Here is an 18,695-nt window from a genome sequence, read left to right on the forward strand (position 1 = left end):
TCATCGAATTACGTCGATATTTAATGATTTCTGTCGGTGTTTTATCTTAAAATCATCCGGGATTTCATTACTCACAAGCATCCGTTGGAGATAGGCTTATCTAGAGATAACCAGTTATGATCAAAAACGAAACAAAGAAAAATAAGACAAGAATTGAAGCGTGTCAAATGGCAAAATGAATTGTCGGTTTGTTGGCCTCCCTAACTGAGAAACATATGGAAAGAAAAAGCTAATTAATCAACAAGGGCTACTAATTTCTACAATTGAATGGGAACAATAAATGCTCAATTAAACAATTCATAAATGCGATTTTTTTTCAGGCCGGAGAAACAAACAAGAAAAATAGCAATACGGTAACTTTGTACATCATAAAAACAAACATTATTTAACATTGCGTAATTAGAGTTGATGCTGAGTGTTGGTCTGCGTGTCATTCGGTCCGGCTTCATTCGCAGGTTTGTTGACTATTCAAACGCGTTTCGGCATTGCGCCTTCTTCAGTGAGGAACTCTTATGCAATTGTGTAATTATTTGTTTATAATGGGAAGTGGGGCTTGTTAATTTAAATCATGTTTTTCTATATGTGATACATAAATAAAGGATTTATTGTTTGTTTTTCGTTGGAATTTTAAAAGAAATGAAGTCACGTGTTTTAACAAGTTGTGAAATGCATTTTGCATTAACTATCGGACAGCCTGATATTAGGATAGTAAAATCAGTACAATTTATAAACCATAGGTACAAAGGATACACATCCGGAACCTAAAATAATTTAAAATTTTAAGTTTTTTGTCATGCTGTAAAAACTAAATCGTAGTATTGAGTAGATCAGAAAATAATATCGAATTACACCTCACTTGACGCCCATAAAAGCATGTTTTACAATAACTAATTACCTTTTTAATAATTAAGTTTTTTAACGCGAGTATTTCAACTACGGGGTTATGAGAACCCTAGGGGTGCCGGTGTTTTTGAAGAAAAAAAAAACATTTGCAAGAATGTCGGGTTCGAATGCAGGGCCGCAGGATTCGAACCCCGGACCTTTACCTTGCAATGATGAGCGCCGAGTCAACGCCTAAACCGTTGCTGACACCGACGCCACCTGAGTTAGTTTTATTGTTGTTGTATACAATTAAAGAGGTCGCTGATCTATTTAAGGTAACTGCTCTGTTTTAATATATATGCCAGATTGGTTAACAATGCGATTTCCTATCAAGATAACGACCCATTTTTATAGAAAACATGGGTTGTCCACTATCACAGGGAAAGCCGAATGAACCTCCATTAATCATATCTAGAGGTGGAATTAAACAGAGTATCGTTTTTCGGAATTGGACGAGAATCTTTTCCAAAGAACAGCGGAACTAAGCTGTCAACCCCATCAAATGCTGCTTGTCGTAAACTCGTAGGTTTTCTCCATGACAAACCAAGGCCTCATATTTCATTGGTGACGCGGCAAAAATTGCTGCGTGTTTTCTGGCACGTGCTACATCACCGACCATATTGAATTGCCTTTAGTCTATCATATGTACTGATAAGACTCAAAGTTGTTTAAACGAAACCAAACCATGGTAGAATTGAAATTGTATATAAAAAGAAGACAAAATCTCAAAGGATCAATAAAATGGACAACAGATCAAGTATTAATGCATGTTACAAATTTACGATGACCTTATGTAAAAATAACATTCAGTACTCGTTATATTTGAAATCGATGCAAAATGTTTAAAAAAACGTACAATAAAAGAGAAAATATTGTAGATGTTGACTTCTCGAATTGCAACATAACCACAATACATATACATTTTCTTACTTTCAGGAAAACTTCAAAATTACACAATAGACGTAATTTTTAAAAATAAATATTTAAATAGTTTTAACAATGGATTCATCAATTAATCTTTCAAAATATTAAATACACTACGATATATTATTCTCTCAATATATAAAAACAATATTGTGTTCATTCTTTTTGAAAATCCAATATAAAATTTAAAACAGCTTAAAAAAAGAGAAAATTTTGTTCTGCAGATACCAAATAAAATATTTTTTATAAACTGTTAGATGCATCGACCACATTTTACCCCCTATTCTGGATCTTGGTATGTTAATATGGTCTGGATGAAGAAACAAATTCCATTTTACTGTCAAGCTTTCGTCCTATATTAAGATCATCAGGGCAAAACAATCTTAAATATGTATACACATTGACATAATTTTTTAATAGATGCTTTCCAATTTCTTTCCTTTTCAGTCATTGTTGGGATAAATAAAATAAAATATATTTTATGTTATCTTTTATGTTAAAACATCGTGCCAAAGTATTAACGACAGTTTAATCAATTAACTTAAAAACAGTCATTAAACGTGTATACAAAACGGACATTATTTTCTGATCGACCCTAATCATTCCGGGCTCATTCCATTCAAAAAGTCAATGCACAATTTAATTGTAAACTTGTAGGAAAAGAGAATAGAGAATATTGTTCCAGTGAATATTTAATTGTATGTTAATTTTGAATAGACTGCAAAACAACAGGCCAAATAATGTATATTTTATAACTATACCAAAGATGTAACTTTTTTTTAATTACTTCATCGTTAAACATCGTTCTAAACTTAATTGTAATATTTAAATGAACATGCTAAACTAAAAAACTACTACAATCAATTAAGGTTTTTAGTTGAGATAAAAAAGTTTTTAAAAAACTACATTATTTTCTGATAGATATAAATTCAGTAATTAACATTCTGTGTTCGTCCTATTTAAAAAGTTAATACAATTTTTAAAAAAATCTTTTAGATATGAATATTCCAATTGTTACTTTACCAAATTGTCTGTGTAATAGTTAGTTTTGAGGAAACTTCAAAATTACACAAGGTCAAAAGCAAATGTATTTTCAAATAATGCCAAAGATTTAATTATTTTTAAATTAACTAATCGTTAAGCATGATGGTAATCAGCATGGCATTATTTTCTCATAAATAAATTTTCTTGTGAATATTCTGTCAATTTTCAGTAGATTCCAAAATAACACAAGACCAAATAAAAGATATATACAAATCGTGGTTTTTGAAATCATTTAATCCATAAGAATGTTCGTAAACATTTTAACAAACAAAAATATATACAGTTTTATAATTAAATTAATATTAATATAGTATATTATTATATCCGATATAAAATATTCTGTGTTCATTCTATCAAAAAATCAGCAAACGATTCATTTTTTAAAAAGATACCAAAAAAAAAGAGGAAATTTTGTTTCTTATGATAATCTACTGCCATACCTTATTTTAAATGTTACTTTTGAGTAAATGCAAATAAAAATATATTTTAAAATCATGCCATTGATTTTTTTTAAGCCATGCTAGTACAGTTTGGAGGCTGCGGGAGATAATGTAGCACATCTAGCTGTACAATTGTAAAAGAGCAGTTTTGCGACATTTAAACATGATCCTTTTGTTTACATAAATTGAAATGCCCGTAGATTATGAAGTTTAATTTATTTCTGACTTTAATTTTCCAATTGGGAGGTCATTTTAACGTAATAAGTGATGTAACCACCGTTTTTCGGATAAAACAGATTTCGGATAAAAGTGTGAGTGAGACGGGTTTCAATTTTGAATCGGTCAAAAACTGTACTCGGACATTTTCTCACTAAATATGAAAAACTATGATTATACTAATTTCTCAAATGTAATCCCATTCGGTCACGCGACAAAGCGTGTCCTAGATTTATGACACACACTTTACATCGGTTGCATGTTATTATTTTTATTTTTAACTCGGCCCCTAACGTTGAAATAATCTAATTGAAATTCATTATTGTTATAACAACTGAATTTATTTTTGACAAAATACATGAGGTTGAAATGAAAATAAATTGTGAATAAAACAACAATTTGATGAAGGAAAATAAATACGAAACAAAATCATTAAAATTTAGCATTATATCAGAAAGAGAAAATTACCATCGGTGTAACAAGAATTGTACCACATTTATTACATTATATATTAAAAATACACTTTTGGAATCGAGATAGAGTGGGGATGTGTTACTCCGTATTGATTGAATGAACCTCCTCTTCTGACTTTAGCACCACAACAGTCCCAAGTCGCAACGCCTTGGGTTAAATAACCCGTGAAAACTATGTTTTTGTTTTGTATTTTAGATCAAGTTCCCATTTGCACATGCCATCTTGTAAGCGCTCGCTTAAATACCGAGTAAATTACATGCTGGCCAACCAAAGTAGTACGCGCTTGGAGGGGGGGATGTGTAAAAGGAGCTTTTCCGTTTCACATTTCCTCCTTGAAGAACGAAAATGGCAAGCTTGCGTTTTTTAAAAAGCGGTTTTGTATTTGTTTACCAATAACGTGTAGATCTCCTCAGTTTTGACTGAAACGCTCGGTATTTCTTCATGTAACTAAAAAGAACGACAAGTGTTATTGTTTTAAATGCAAGTGTTCATTTTTGGTAAAGACCACATAAATTTACATGTTTTCTTCAAATTTAAATCAATAAAAAAACAAATTCTTTGCTATACACCTTTAAAGAAAATATATTTATTAAGGGTTCATTCAAGGGTTAACATACTCATGATTAACACGTTAAATGCACTTTTTTTTGTAAAATATTTTACTTTACATTACAATAAATGAAACGGTCATATAACACTAAAAATTGTACTTTGTTAAATGTTACGATATGCTAAAATTGTAAAGTATACATTTTTACACAGTACTTGGGGCACAGATCACTGTTCCGGTACCTCAGGGTTATAAGGGTTTTAAAATGTATATAGTGTTAATGTGTGTTTGTATTGTGTTTACGTTCATTTACTGGAATGAATGAAATTTATTAGCGTTAAAGGAAGGAGTTGCTTAAGCCCGCCCCTAGGAATATAGAGGGAATACTATTGGGAAGTGAACGTGACTTCTATGTTGGTATCGGGTGTTAATTTTATATTAAATTGCTCCTTAATGAATGTAATTTAGTAGCGTGAAAGGAAGGGGACTTCAACCCCGCCCCAAGGGCTATTTCCGAGTTCTCGGGGGTGAGTTTGTGACGACTGGAGGGTAAAAGTAAGTTATTAACGACAAGGGAAGTAGGTTCAACCCCGCCCCGAGGAATATCGAGTACTCTGGGGGAGAGACTGCGACCAGACTTCTAAGTTGTTGTGATATATATTGTATGTTTTATTTTCTAGTTAACAACCTGAGGTATATACGAGACCAGCATTTTATGCACAAATGGCCGCAGGCTGAAAAATACGCGTGAACGAAAGAAAGAGAAGTACAAACACAAGGCAGGCGATGACCTCTGCTGTTTGTTGGCCACTAAACTTACATTATTATTACACAGAGCTTTACAATCAAAAAAAGAAAGACTTTTAATGATTATTATGAAAGTTAGATGTTAATAACATTAAACATCACTTCAATAATGCTTAAATTATGGTTTAAGAAAACTGTGTTTACCGTTTCAATGAGATGCCGAAAATGTAATGTTCTCAGCAGAAAATTTCACAATAATTGCAATTCCACAACATTTCATTGCCGTCAGCGGTTTTATTTTTCCTGATCATCCTGGACTATTCTCGCTGCATCAGTATGTCGGTTCACATTTCAAAACATAACAAAGAAAGGAACAAAACTGATCTGTTGGTTGGGTAAAATATTTACAAACAGAAACGACACGGAACTCGAGAACTTTTCTTTTAGAAAAAAGCCAATTTTTATTTACTATAATACATTGGTTTGATGATGTGTTTCTATCGTGAAAAAAATTCATTTAAAAAAAATTGGTTATTTTATTTTATCACGCAATAAATGTCCAAATTACACTGAGAAGCAAAAAAGTGGGTAACTTTTTTTTTGTTATAATTTTTTTGTGTGTGTGATTTCTGGATATTTTAAAATAAAAATATAAGATATATGTAAATAAAAAATTAAACTCTGTAACACAATTTTACGAAATATGTCGCAACGGAAACAACGAATAAAATTCAGTACGGAGTATTTCCTCCTCTCGCGTTGATCACCGCTTGCATTCGACGTGGCATGAGGTTTCAAATATAGTGCTGTGGAATATTTTCATACTTTTTACCCTTCATGACAACTCGTCCCAAAGGAAAAGCAGCTTTACAGAAAAACCTACTAAGAAGGTATTGACTTATTCACTATTCAATTTTCAAAATTCAATTGTAAGCACAAATGGGAGATTTAATCGGTTTTATTTATCTATAATTCTTTAAAATGGACCAAATATTGTTGTCAGATAATCAATGGAGGATTGTCTAAGACAAAATTACAAATATTAAGAGTGGCCACTTTTTTTTGCCTCTCAGTGTACATATTTCGAAAATAAAATAAATTACATCCATTATATTTCGTGGTCCGATTGACCAAATAACTTCTTTCAATTAATTAATCTTTATGTATGGTATTGGTTGAAATGAAAAAGTTAGTGTCACGAGAGGGATTCGAAGCCACGACCTTCGGCTAATACGCCGCTGCTCTACCACTTGAGTATTACGAAGTATATCTTCAATAAAGCTCTCCGTGGCCATTTCATTTATCGCCGAGAATCTAATCCTGATTAAACGACATTTGAAAAATGGCAAAAAGGAAGGAAAATTCGAAAATTAGGTTGAGATGGGGAGTTGGTGTCCGAGTGGATCAAGTCACGATAGCTCAAGTGGTAAAGCAGCGGCGTATTTGGCGGAAGGTCGTGGGTTCAAATCCCGCTCGTGACACTAACTTCTTCATTTCAACCAATACCTTATATAAAGATTAATTAAAATAAATTACATTGCTCCATAAAAAGTTGACTGTGAAAAATTTTGATATCGTTTTATGTACCCACCTGTCTTTTCGATAAGCCCCCCAAAAAATTATAATGAATACCTTTTTTATATAATTTGGTTATTGTGTATTATAGAAATCTTTTATTTTCAAAAACATCACTTTTGCACATAATTGTTGAACATTTTATTGCGGCATTAAAGCTGTTTACTATGATGTTATCCCCTCTTGATTGCACACTCTGAAGTTCTTCGGTATATCTGAAAGTAATAGATTGAGAAAAAGAAGCCGGTGCTTGCCACTGGTTGAAGATGAATGAAGTCAGCGTACACGGTGTACATTTTAAACAGAGGTTCATCGAAAAAGCCAGCAGTATTGAGAAACAGTTTGGGTCGCAAAACACATATATACTTCCCCTACTTTGGGTAATGTTTTAATATCTTTTTAAAGGAAAAGGATACCAGGACACTGCGGGAAATGTTGAAGCAGACAAAGCGGCAAGAAGTGCCCAGAGAGAAGGTCATAAAATAAGTAAGGTGCCGCAAGAAGACTTCGTAACGCATGTGAAGGCCAAAACAAAAGAAAAATGGCAACTAGAATGGTTCAATATTAGAGAAAACAAACTAAGAGCCGTTAAAGCGGACATAGGACTATGGACCACCTCAGCTAGACTGTCTAGAAAAGAAGAATGTGTACTTGCGAGACTCAGGATAGGGCATACACGAATTACACACGGGTATTTAATGGCACGCGAACCTCCACCTATGTGCGTGACATGTGGAGTTTTAACCACAATCAAGCACATACTGTTAGAATGTAAGATATACAAAAGGGAACGCATAAGCAATGGGTTGCCCGCCTCTCTACCTGAATTGCTAAATGACAGGGAAACAACAACATCAAGATTATTTAAATTTTTAAGGGAAACAGAATTGATTGGTAAAATCTGATTTATGAGGTGAAATAAAGAGGTGGGACCTGTGGCCAGCGGCTGGCACTCGGGTGTGGTGCCTGAGGTGTGTGTGGTGCCTGAGGTGTGTGTGGGGACTTCTGGGCGACAATGCAAGACCCAGACCTGGGGGCGGTGTGGATGTAACAGCCCATGCACATCGTCAATAGCAGGTACTGCAGGAAGGATAAAGTAAAAGTATAAATGTTGAATATCTAATCCTAGAGAATGCTGCCCGTTTTAGGGATGGTTAGGGTTAACTGAAAGTTATATTTCAGAAAGGACTAAATCAGATCAGAGGCTAGAATTAAGGAAGTTTTTGTGGAAGAAAGGTAAATCTCGACGCCTATAAATAGAGATAAAATTGCCTTATTTAAAAGTAAATGATGAATATAAATATATACTTTGTAAAACAATAATTTTTTTTTAAACTTCGACTGTATATGTATCGTTTGTAAGTCGACCAAGTAATTTTTGTAATAATGAAATAAACTAGTGTACTGAAAATTCTCAGTTCATTGAGATCGATAGAGACTTTTTTTAAAACATCCATGCCCCAATGGATCCTTGCCTTGAACCATCCTTCCAAGGCCCGTGCCGCTACTTTGAAAATTCGTCGACTCACTGCTGCAGTCCTTTTCCCCGAGGTCATTTTCCCATTCTACACGAACTACTGACGTGCCTGCATCTTTAAACGTTCGTTTTTCTAAAAATAAATAAATTTAATTTAAAGAAAACCAGTATCTCAATACCAATAGTTCAGGGTGTTGATCAGCCCTTTTGCATGGATAAAGGTCCGACCTTTAATGGCATTTTTAAAGGTCATCGGTCTGCAAAAGCGATGAACATTATGTTGGCAAGCGCGAACGGGTGTGAGATCGTTTCATTACTAATATCATAATGAAGCTGTCTTAAATATTGGTTGTAGGCCAAATAATTGAATACGAATGTTATTTTCGGTCTGGTAGAACCGGACGTAGACATTTCGTGGGGTCAATCCATTCATCTGACAAACGAATCTGTCAAAGACCTAATTTTCACTTTTATATTTTTATTGATTGTTTTCTCAATTCAATTTATTATTTTACCATCTTTATTGAATGCATATTGTTTCACTAAACCATTTATTGAGCCACTAATGGAAATAATGTCAAGACTTTTCGTAATGACCACGCTTTCTGTTTCGACATTTCTCGGTACAGAGGACTTAATCAGTTCCACTTGTAGCTCGGATAATTTATTCTTCCTCCTTCCTCAAGGTAATGGTGACAATAAATAAAAAAATAGATTTTCTCAAATAAGTTGACATTTTTCTATTCACTTGCCGGCATTTCGGCGTTTAGTAAAATTCGGACTGAAAATTCAAATAAAATTTCGATTGCGCAACATTGCTTCAAGTATAATAACAATCAAGAGAAATAAAGTTAAAGCCCGTACTTAATATGCTGATAACGGTTTCTTTCAAGTTTTAATGCAGAAAAACATCTTCAACATTCAATATTTCACCAACTAAAACTGATGACGGCGTATAAAATGTGTTTGCAAGTAAAGTGTAAAGAATTCAATTATTACCTCATTCTTGACGTTTAAGAATGCCGAGGATTCTTGGCATCTCCTTTTAGAGCCTGCCCACAACGTGCATTCAGTTAAAAACAAAATTAAATAAGACGAAAACCATTTTTCAATACATTGCAAACTCTTTTTATTCTTTTTTTTNAAGAAAATGTTTTTTTGAAACCTACATCACACCAGACCGCATATCACGATTTCTGAATAATTATAAATTATACATTTATCAGATACGTACATCTAGCAAAAACAAGTTTTCCTTTTCTACGTAATGTTTAATTTAAATAATCGTTAAATTAATGAACAATAAATCCAAAATCATTTTTTAATTGAATTTTTAATTTCATTTTTTAATTGTTGTTTTGTAAATCTGAAAGGAATGTGTACTATCGTTTCGCATGTGGTCCTTGGCCTTTGTCAGAGATAACTGGCTTTTCTCCAAAGACTTTCTTAGAGGATAATCTAGATGGGAAAAATTTTAATACATTTGCATCTTCTTAATGTAATTAAGTCGGATTATTTCGAAAATTGGCTCCAGCCCTTGGAACATTTAATTTATCTCAATTAAACGTTTACCCGATTTTTTCTAATGAAGAGAAATCGGCTCTCGTTTTACGGAGAAAATAGAGAAAGAGGGTCAGACTTAGAAATGAACTGTGGTGCCAAAAAGAGAATTTAAACTGCAGGTGCTGAATATTGCCCCATTTATCTTTGTTGGATGTTCAGGAGCCAACTGTAGTCGAGTTGGCTGAACGGTTTTACGTTAGAAGAATTGATTTCATTACAAATATACAATCATGTTACGAGAAGAGCTCAATTACGTCATTATATTTCGTTTTACCTCTATAATATGATTATCCTAGAAGAATCGCAGGTCTTGTATTATCCTAATTAACTTTTGATAATGTCAAACATTAAGGTAACGATCTATACGAGTAAACAAACATCTTCAAAACACGAGGATTTAAGTAAATAAATTATGGATTTAAACCGAAATTCTAGGTTATTGTTGTATAATTGTGTTAATCTACAATAGAGGAACACGGATGCATAACAACAACCATAACATGAACATAATCAACAATCCAAACTTTCTCAGCCTGTCCTTAGGTACACCTTCTGCCATTCCATTTCTAACCCTAATCTTGCCTAACCTGAACTGTTTCCAACCCTAACTCAACATAACCGAACCTAAACCGACACTAACCCTAAATACGATGGTCAAAGCCAGCTAGTTGCTAGTAGCTCAAAAACATATTCGTGTTAAAATAATAGTGTTATTTTATTTTAATTTTTTTAATTCAACATGTACGGTTTACATGTAATTATAATTTTTATTATATTTTTTGAATAATTAATTTCAGTCGGGCAAAAACTATTGAACTAAATACCATCGGTTTTAATTACACTTTAAAAGCACACTGAGCAAATATTAAATAATTCAATGCCAGTACAAGTCAAAATAAATGAGATGGTTTCTTGGGAATAGTGGAGTTCCGATTATCCGAGTAGGTCGGGAACAGGGCCGTCTGGGATAATCGAATACTCAGATAATCGGAATAAATGACTTTTTTCTGAGGAATTGGCCTTTTTATGGCCATGATGGCCTTCCACCTGAAAACGAGTGTAAAAAGATAACACCCGGGGGTGCACACTGTTGAATTAGTTCATAGCGAATGTTGTGGTCCAAAACTGGTAATACTCACTAAACTTTTATACTTTAAAATAATATAATTATAAAAAGAGTACATCTAATGAATTTATTACATTTAATAATCCTTTTGGAATATGATAGTTATGTGGGTTGTGTGTGGATATGTATTATTGTACAATTAATTTTTCTTATATTTTTCGTTAATTTCTTTTATACAGGGGGTTTTAGATGGCCCGGCTGGATTTATCTTGAACCAATGACGCTATCAAAGAACATTTTTAAAGTACGTTTTAGTCTACTTTCAAATTTTTACCCCTTTTTGGAAAAACATCATGCAGGGTACCTCAGGCCCAGTTCAACTGTTCCGTATGCATCATTTTACATCATTTTAAAGAAGTTTTTACTTGAAAGCAATGGTGCAATCGGATTTTAAATTGGTCAAAAAATGACAGTTATAGAAAATTTTTGAAAAAACGCATTTTGTTTGTTTCGTTGTAAATTTCAATAATTCGCTTCTTCACTTAACTAAACAATGATTGCCATTATTATTTACATTCTGTCATTGTTTGTCAAACTCGCATTATGAGAGAAAATCTTAATTCCTCGAAGTCAATAAATTTTTAGAATAGTAGCTATTCGTTATATTCAGGATCCAAAATGAACCGAAGAACACATTTTTTCCGAAAAAAAGTGAGTAGATCGTACGACTGCTTTATTGATAGTGGTCTATTTGCGCGGCGTGCAGTCGAGTTGCACTCCCAGAAATTTCCTCATCGTTCCAGAGTAAACCACAAAACATTTATTCGTGTTGCACAATATGAAGAGATACGGAACAGTTGCTGTTCCATCACCAATCGGGAGCGTAATTTCGACGAGGAGCTTAATATTTTACTAGTTTAAAAACTGTACAATAATTCACACACTTTTTCCCAAAATTAAAGATCCCATACCAGTAACAAATAAGTCTGATGTAATTTACAAAATCAATTGTTTAAACTGTCCGGCAACTTACATCGGAATTACATCCCAATATATGGGTAAGAGGGTAAAGCAATATCTATGACTGAAAAAAAAACCAAACAAAATCCTACAGCACTGGCTACCCACCATTTTAAACACAAACACAATTTCGACTTCAACAATCCAAAAATATTACACACAGAACAAAACAAAAATAAACGTAACTTTTTAGAAATGATTTACATCAACACAGATAAGCAAAGCATCAATTACAGAACAGACACATGTAAACTCATTCGCAGCTACGCCAAGATCATTAACCAAATTCAATATCTTTAACATACATATATCATCACATCACATTCCACACAAAACATAAAAAATCATTACATTCCTCACATTAAACATTTCTAAGTAGTCTAATTCTAAAACAATTCTAATTCTACAACTCATACTCTGAAGATGATCTCAATAAAGATCGAAACGTTGGCACGATAAAGAAAATGTTTTTCTAAAACCTACGTCACACCAGACCGCATCTCACTATCTCCAAATTTTTAGATTTGGATTTGCTAGTTTTACAGTACGATTTTACAGATTTTACAGTACGTTCGCGAAAATTCCTTATTCCTCTCTCCAACATGTTGGAAGGATTTTAGGTTTTTCAAAAAATAAAATTAGAGATGTGCTACTGACTTACAATTTTAAGCCGTATCGCTCGCATTTTGTCCAGGGACTTCGGGATTATGACAGGCGTCTAACGTTCCTCGCACAAATGTCGATTTGGGAGGCTGAAGACAACGTTCTTTCGTACATCCTATGGACGGATGAATCCATGGTCACCGTTGGAATTTTCGAAAGTGGGCAGAGGAAAATCCGAAAATTTCGTACTCTTGTCGACATCAGGTGGTTCACAGTATCAACGTTTGTTGTGGACAATGGAAATAAATTAATTGGGCCTTATTTCTACGCAAATAATTAAATGGTGCACAGTTCCTTAATTTTTTGAGGGAAGTTTTACTAACACTACTAGATGATGTTCCTCTGCAAAAACGACAAAGATTGATTCTGTTCTTTGTGTGGTTCTTTGAATAGTCACTTCTGGGATAGGTAGATAGGACCTCACGGCCCGATTTGTTGAGTCGAAGAACTGCGGCAAAGGAGAGTGAATGTCAATCCATCGCCCCTGACTCTATCGCTCTGAACATCGGGGAAGAGTGGTTAAAAAGAGCAAATCTTAACGCAAGGCAGGCAGTTGGAACATTGTGTGATTAACAACTAGCAAACCAAACTTTCTGTCATAACTTTATAATTGTTTAACCAATTTAAACTGCGATTGTATCATTATTTGCAGAGTAAAAAATATAAAAAAAAATTTAAAATGATGTTTCAAGACGTTTAGGGTCGTATTGGAAATTTTGATGTTGAACTGGGCTTGAGGTACCCTGTATAATTTTTCTTCAAAAAAGGTAAAAATTTGAAATTAGACTAAAAAATATTAAACACGTATTTTTTGTTTTTTTGATAGTCATTGGTTCAAGAGAAATTCAGCCGGGCCATCTAAAAACGACACCATGCATATTCTATGACGCAGGTATGCGTGCGAATTTTTTTGAACTGATACTCTTATTATAAACATGTCACATTAACGAACTAAAATAATAACAATGAGTATTCATCAATATATAAAATAACATTGCATTTCGTAGAATCAATTTATATGAACACCCAATAATTCTTAATTAATGCAAATACATCATACGATTATTACTTATTACAAAACATATAATATTCTGTAGATATTAATATTACATATAATAAAAGTGGAATATTTTTTCACCTATAGCTTTTAACTGTACAAAATTAACGCTTATGGTATATTGATATTATTTTATACGTTATACAATACTAATACTCATGAACGTTTAATGTATTTTTCGGGATCAAATTTTATGCAGTGAGATAAAAATTTAAAAACGTCCTTACGTTAACAAACACGTTTTGCCACTTCTCTCTCTCTCTCTCTTTATAATTTTTTCAGCAATCTCACCTGAAACAAACAAACAGAAACTATTATATTAAGAGCTATAAAAGAAAAGAAAAAGATTTTGCAGCCTCCTGGCCCACATGATCCTCCGAAAGAGTTCGGTATAAGTAAACTCCCTCAATATCATAAAATCCATCAAAATTTTAACACCATTAAAAATTCGCTGTTATTATTACCTTTTTTTTCTTCACTGGATACTTCAAGTATACACGATTGTTATGACAAACCAAAAGCTGAATCATATCCTACACAATATTTACAAACATCTATGAGGAAGACAAGAATAGATAACGGCCGAAAACTATAAATAGGGTCCTATTATGTGCTATATTGGCCAACGAGCCGGTTTATACAAGTATGGATCCTTTAACAACAATCAAACTCAAACCTATTTAAAAAAAAACGCAATGTAATATTTTATTTGTAATGATTTATAGTTGTATAATATATAGTTATAGTTATTACCTAATATTATTGTTGCATTGTAATGCATGTATCAGTAAAAACCCACAATTTTTTAATGAAATAAAACAAAGTACATACGTGTAATTCTATAATATGTTAACAGCAACAGTTTTGTAGATCCGGTTTTTTATATCGAACTTTTACAACCAGTTACTGTTTTTATTGAAAATTTCAGATATATTTCGGAACAACTACGTCCCCTCCCGTGCAAAAACCTTCCCCAAGAAATGGAAAAACAGCGGAAGGTTGTCGCTGAGGAGGGGCCATGATAGTTCCAAAATATAATCAAAGTTTTTCAACCAACTGATAGTAAAACTGAACAATAACATGAACAACTTTTAAGAAAAACTCAAAATTTTTTTCAGTAAAAGATGTCTTTTTCTCTTATGAAGCGACATCCGAAAAAAGTTCATCCTCAATTTCTCTACACTGCTCGAGGGCAGCATTGTTATAGGTCTTTTCACAGCTTGCAATACAATCAACAATTCTATTTTCTATATTTTAATTTTTAATTTACTTCAAATATCAATGCCTTTATCTATTTCTTCAAATCTTACATAACCAATCATCTCGTTCGTGTCCAAGGTTCCTCTACGTCAGCCAACTACCTTTGTGCTCCTCAACGAATTGGCACCACGCTTCTTTGCTCTCTACACTGCTGACCTAATGATTCGCCCATTATATCGCATATCCCGCCGCTATAGAACAGTTAATAACCATCTCCGTCTTAAAAGAATCGAGTCAACAGAAGGTACCGGGAAAATTACATGAAGCCATAAGGCTGTAGTGCCTGGGAACACCAGTCCCCCCACTTCCTAGATACTTTCATCAATCTTAATGATGTCCAACAGAACTGGAACATGACATCATGCTTGGAGAATCAAGGTCAATGACAACCAATCCCAACATATATAGTTTTCACCTCAAACTAATGAAAATTGTCCCTTGTCTTCGCGCCTTCGACTAAAACGCAGACTGTACTCAGAGATACAAGATAATAAAAATGTTTACTAGATAGTCGTATAAAACTAACATAACAGAAGAAAATAAGACATTACGCATATACTTATGCACTAAAATTCTATTGGAGAGCAACTCCAACCTATATCACATCAAGCCCTTCCAATCCCAATGTTCTCCGTACGATAGTAAATCCCCTTTCTATGCAAAGAATCAAACCATTCACACCGACTTAAAGGTACCTAAATCCATTGCCAATTACATTCCAAATCACCACATCCTAATCCATTAATAAATCCCGTCCTACCCTTCCTAAAACCCTACAAGACGGTGGCCTCGCGATCAGATGGCTACCTAGGTTAACAATATCCCAGGGGTTACTGTCTATCCGACAGCACTACTTGATGACCGTTGTTTGAATCATTAACACCATGATGTGTTCAATGTAGCGCATTTGCTTATTACAACATTTCTATATAGTTTCAAAAATAATAAAAAGAGAAATAAAACTACTAGCTCTATTGGTTATAGAGCGCACAGTAATCCTCCAATTGAAAAGCGCTTGCGCGATTCACTTTAGAGTAAAAATTTGCAGGTTGCGGACCAGTTGGCAGCTTTTACTGCAAAGATCGATAGCCGAGTGCCAGCGGGTTGATTTTAGAAAGAATCTTATCTCATATTTAGTCAAATGATAACCGATTGCAAACAATAAAGAAATAATCGGTGTAAAATGATTACAAACACTGCAAGCCGGGATATGATCAGTATTGATCGGCTCCTGATAACTTTTCATCAACTGCACAGAACAATTTCACACGACAATGTTCTATTAATTTTATCGGCGTACTCGGCTGTGAAGTGTATCGAGACGAACCAAACCTTTAGCCGACCGTGACGAACAAATAATGAATGGTTTATATCACGCAATACCTATTTGAATGGTTGAACGGAGGGAGTGTGAGGCCGAATTGAACGGGAATTGTTTAATGGCGAAATAAAAAGAAGAGACTGGCCCACAAAGTTGATTCGTTGTAGTCGATAAAGTGTTGTTCAAAGAAGAGAGTTAAGTTGGTGGTGAAGCCGTGAAACTAGGTGCTCTCATAGAGGTCTGTCCAGATTAGAAGAAATCGATCAGAAACCACTGCTTAATCCTATCGTGCAATAAAACAGGCGAGAGATGCAGCCTTCTCCCAATCCATCTCTTTTCCTATTCGATTTACCCTACTATTTTATTAATTCTGTCAAAATTTTGTTATTATATAATTGAATTCTATGAATTATTAATTAATATAAAGAAAGTTTTTCTAAGGCCACTTATTATATAGGTCAATTGTTAACGATGTTTGATTTTAAACCAACTTTAATTAAATGACTCGTGATCCTATCCAATTTTACTTCATTATTTTTTTCTTTTTTAACGCCATAAGCACTTTAATTAGAGTTAATTTATTGTGATCTCTTAATTGATAAAACATGGTATGTGTTTTATGTTTTTATGTTATTGCCGCAAGTCGGATTCAAACAAGATATTTTCTGCATATTTTTTAAAGATAATGTTAAAACTAGGACAAATATAACAATAGATTTACGATAGTTCCTACATGTAATGAAATTCATTATCGTTTGAACAATGCTTTACTGTTTAACGACCTCATGTTATTTTAATGTTCAACAATAGTGTTTTAGTCGAAAATATTAATTAAAATATTATGTGTAACTGCTTCTCAATAGATAACAATCAATTTTGACGTTAGAAAATGACGGTCTACGATAACTGACACTTTTGTAAATCATTCTGTAAACATGTGAAGCCCCATTGCCCAACATGACCAGTAACTTCGTATGTTCTCTCCAGTACTTAACTCTTAACTGCTTACTCGTTGAAGTAGCACTTTTATGACTATCACTATTACACTTTAAAGGCTACTAGGGAAGATGGCACTACACGCATAGACTACTTTTACAATTTTTGCAAAATAAAAACAGAATATTGAAAAGGAAAACTAGCAATAAACTAGCAAACCTCAACAAGATGTTAACCATAATTAATTTAATTAAATGGATCTTTGGTTATTAAACCTAGCCCCATTTCAAACAAACACAATCTAAACAAAACCAAATTAATTGTCACCATCTATACAAGCTTTTCTTCTTTAGTTCCGAAAAACGAGAGTTCTGTTAAATGCTTAACAAACACATCCTGGTCCGCATATTCTCGTTGAGCTTTCTTTCAAAGAAAATATGAACAAATACAAGCATATATTCGAATAACATGACATATCTTTATCATCGATCACGACCGCATAAGTTCTTCCTTAGTCCAATTTATATTTTTTTAAAAATAATGTTACCTCGAGTTTTTTAAATTAAAAAAAGCATTTTGTTTTATTTAATACGTACATCATATTACAAGTTATTATGAAAAATAAACAAAATCATTATTTGTTATTTCATAGTTACCTATATAGTGAACTAACAAAGATCCGCAATGATAGGCAGACCAGGATGATAATATGGATGGTAAATAATAGGTTTATACCCCGAAGAATACAGAGGAGGTACAAAAAAAACCATAATCAACCCCTGGGTCCATCATTTCTCATTTTGTCCTTTTCGTTAACGTTAATTTTCGATTCTTTGTCATTGGAATCCGTTGTATATAACAAGAAAACCTAACAAGAGCTCGAATCAGAAGTAAATATTTACATAAATATTATTGCGACACTTTTAACTAAGAGTTTGATAATAAATTACATAATTTTCCATGGGCATTCTCCGCTCTTAGTTCAATGTACACGACGGTTTTTTATAAGAAATTTAATTAGAGGAAATAATAAATTTATAACATTTTCAAAAGATCAATAAAATCTTGTAAATTTTTGGCCTAAACTAATAACTTAAATGTAAACAATTTGCTCTTTTTTCTTTTTGGGTCAAAGCGCACGTTGGGATGTGAAGACAGTAAGATGAGTCCCACCCAAGTGAACGGTGCAACTCCTTGGCTCCGAACAGAGAGCGTGTAGGAACGACACCCGATATGAGATTCGATCTGGAGGAGGGCAACGAGTTTCTGGGGTTGTTTTATTATATATAATACTGATCATTTTATGTAACTAGCGTGTTTATAGTGAATGTATTTATTGGCGTGAATGTGTAGTATAAGAGGGCTGATGGCATTATATTGAGCAGCTCATCGACCATCGATTAGATAGTTAATAGGTGTAAACGATGATGGAGGAATACCGACTGTACTCCACACCATAATTGAGTGAATGGTATATAAA

At 33.4% G+C, this 18,695-nt stretch overlaps 1 protein-coding gene across 6 annotated transcripts in view; it reads right to left on the minus strand.

Annotated features, from left to right (window-relative positions):
• LOC106670918 (metal transporter CNNM4-like) overlaps nt 1-18,695 on the minus strand; it is a 62,471-nt gene that overhangs the window by 18,236 nt on the left and 25,540 nt on the right. For 5 of the 6 annotated variants that reach the window (XM_024227747.1, XM_024227746.1, XM_024227744.1 and 2 more), the window contains exon 2: nt 4,371-4,427. The exons of the other annotated variant lie outside the window; for it this stretch is intronic. In XM_024227747.1, the coding sequence (XP_024083515.1) occupies nt 4,371-4,427 (57 nt within the window). The remainder of the gene's footprint in view (nt 1-4,370; nt 4,428-18,695) is intronic. 6 annotated transcript variants of the gene reach the window in all.

Source organism: Cimex lectularius, unplaced genomic scaffold, assembly GCF_000648675.2.
Source record: "Cimex lectularius strain Harlan isolate CLEC.00 unplaced genomic scaffold, Clec_2.1 scaffold38, whole genome shotgun sequence".
Lineage (NCBI taxonomy): Eukaryota > Metazoa > Arthropoda > Insecta > Hemiptera > Cimicidae > Cimex > Cimex lectularius.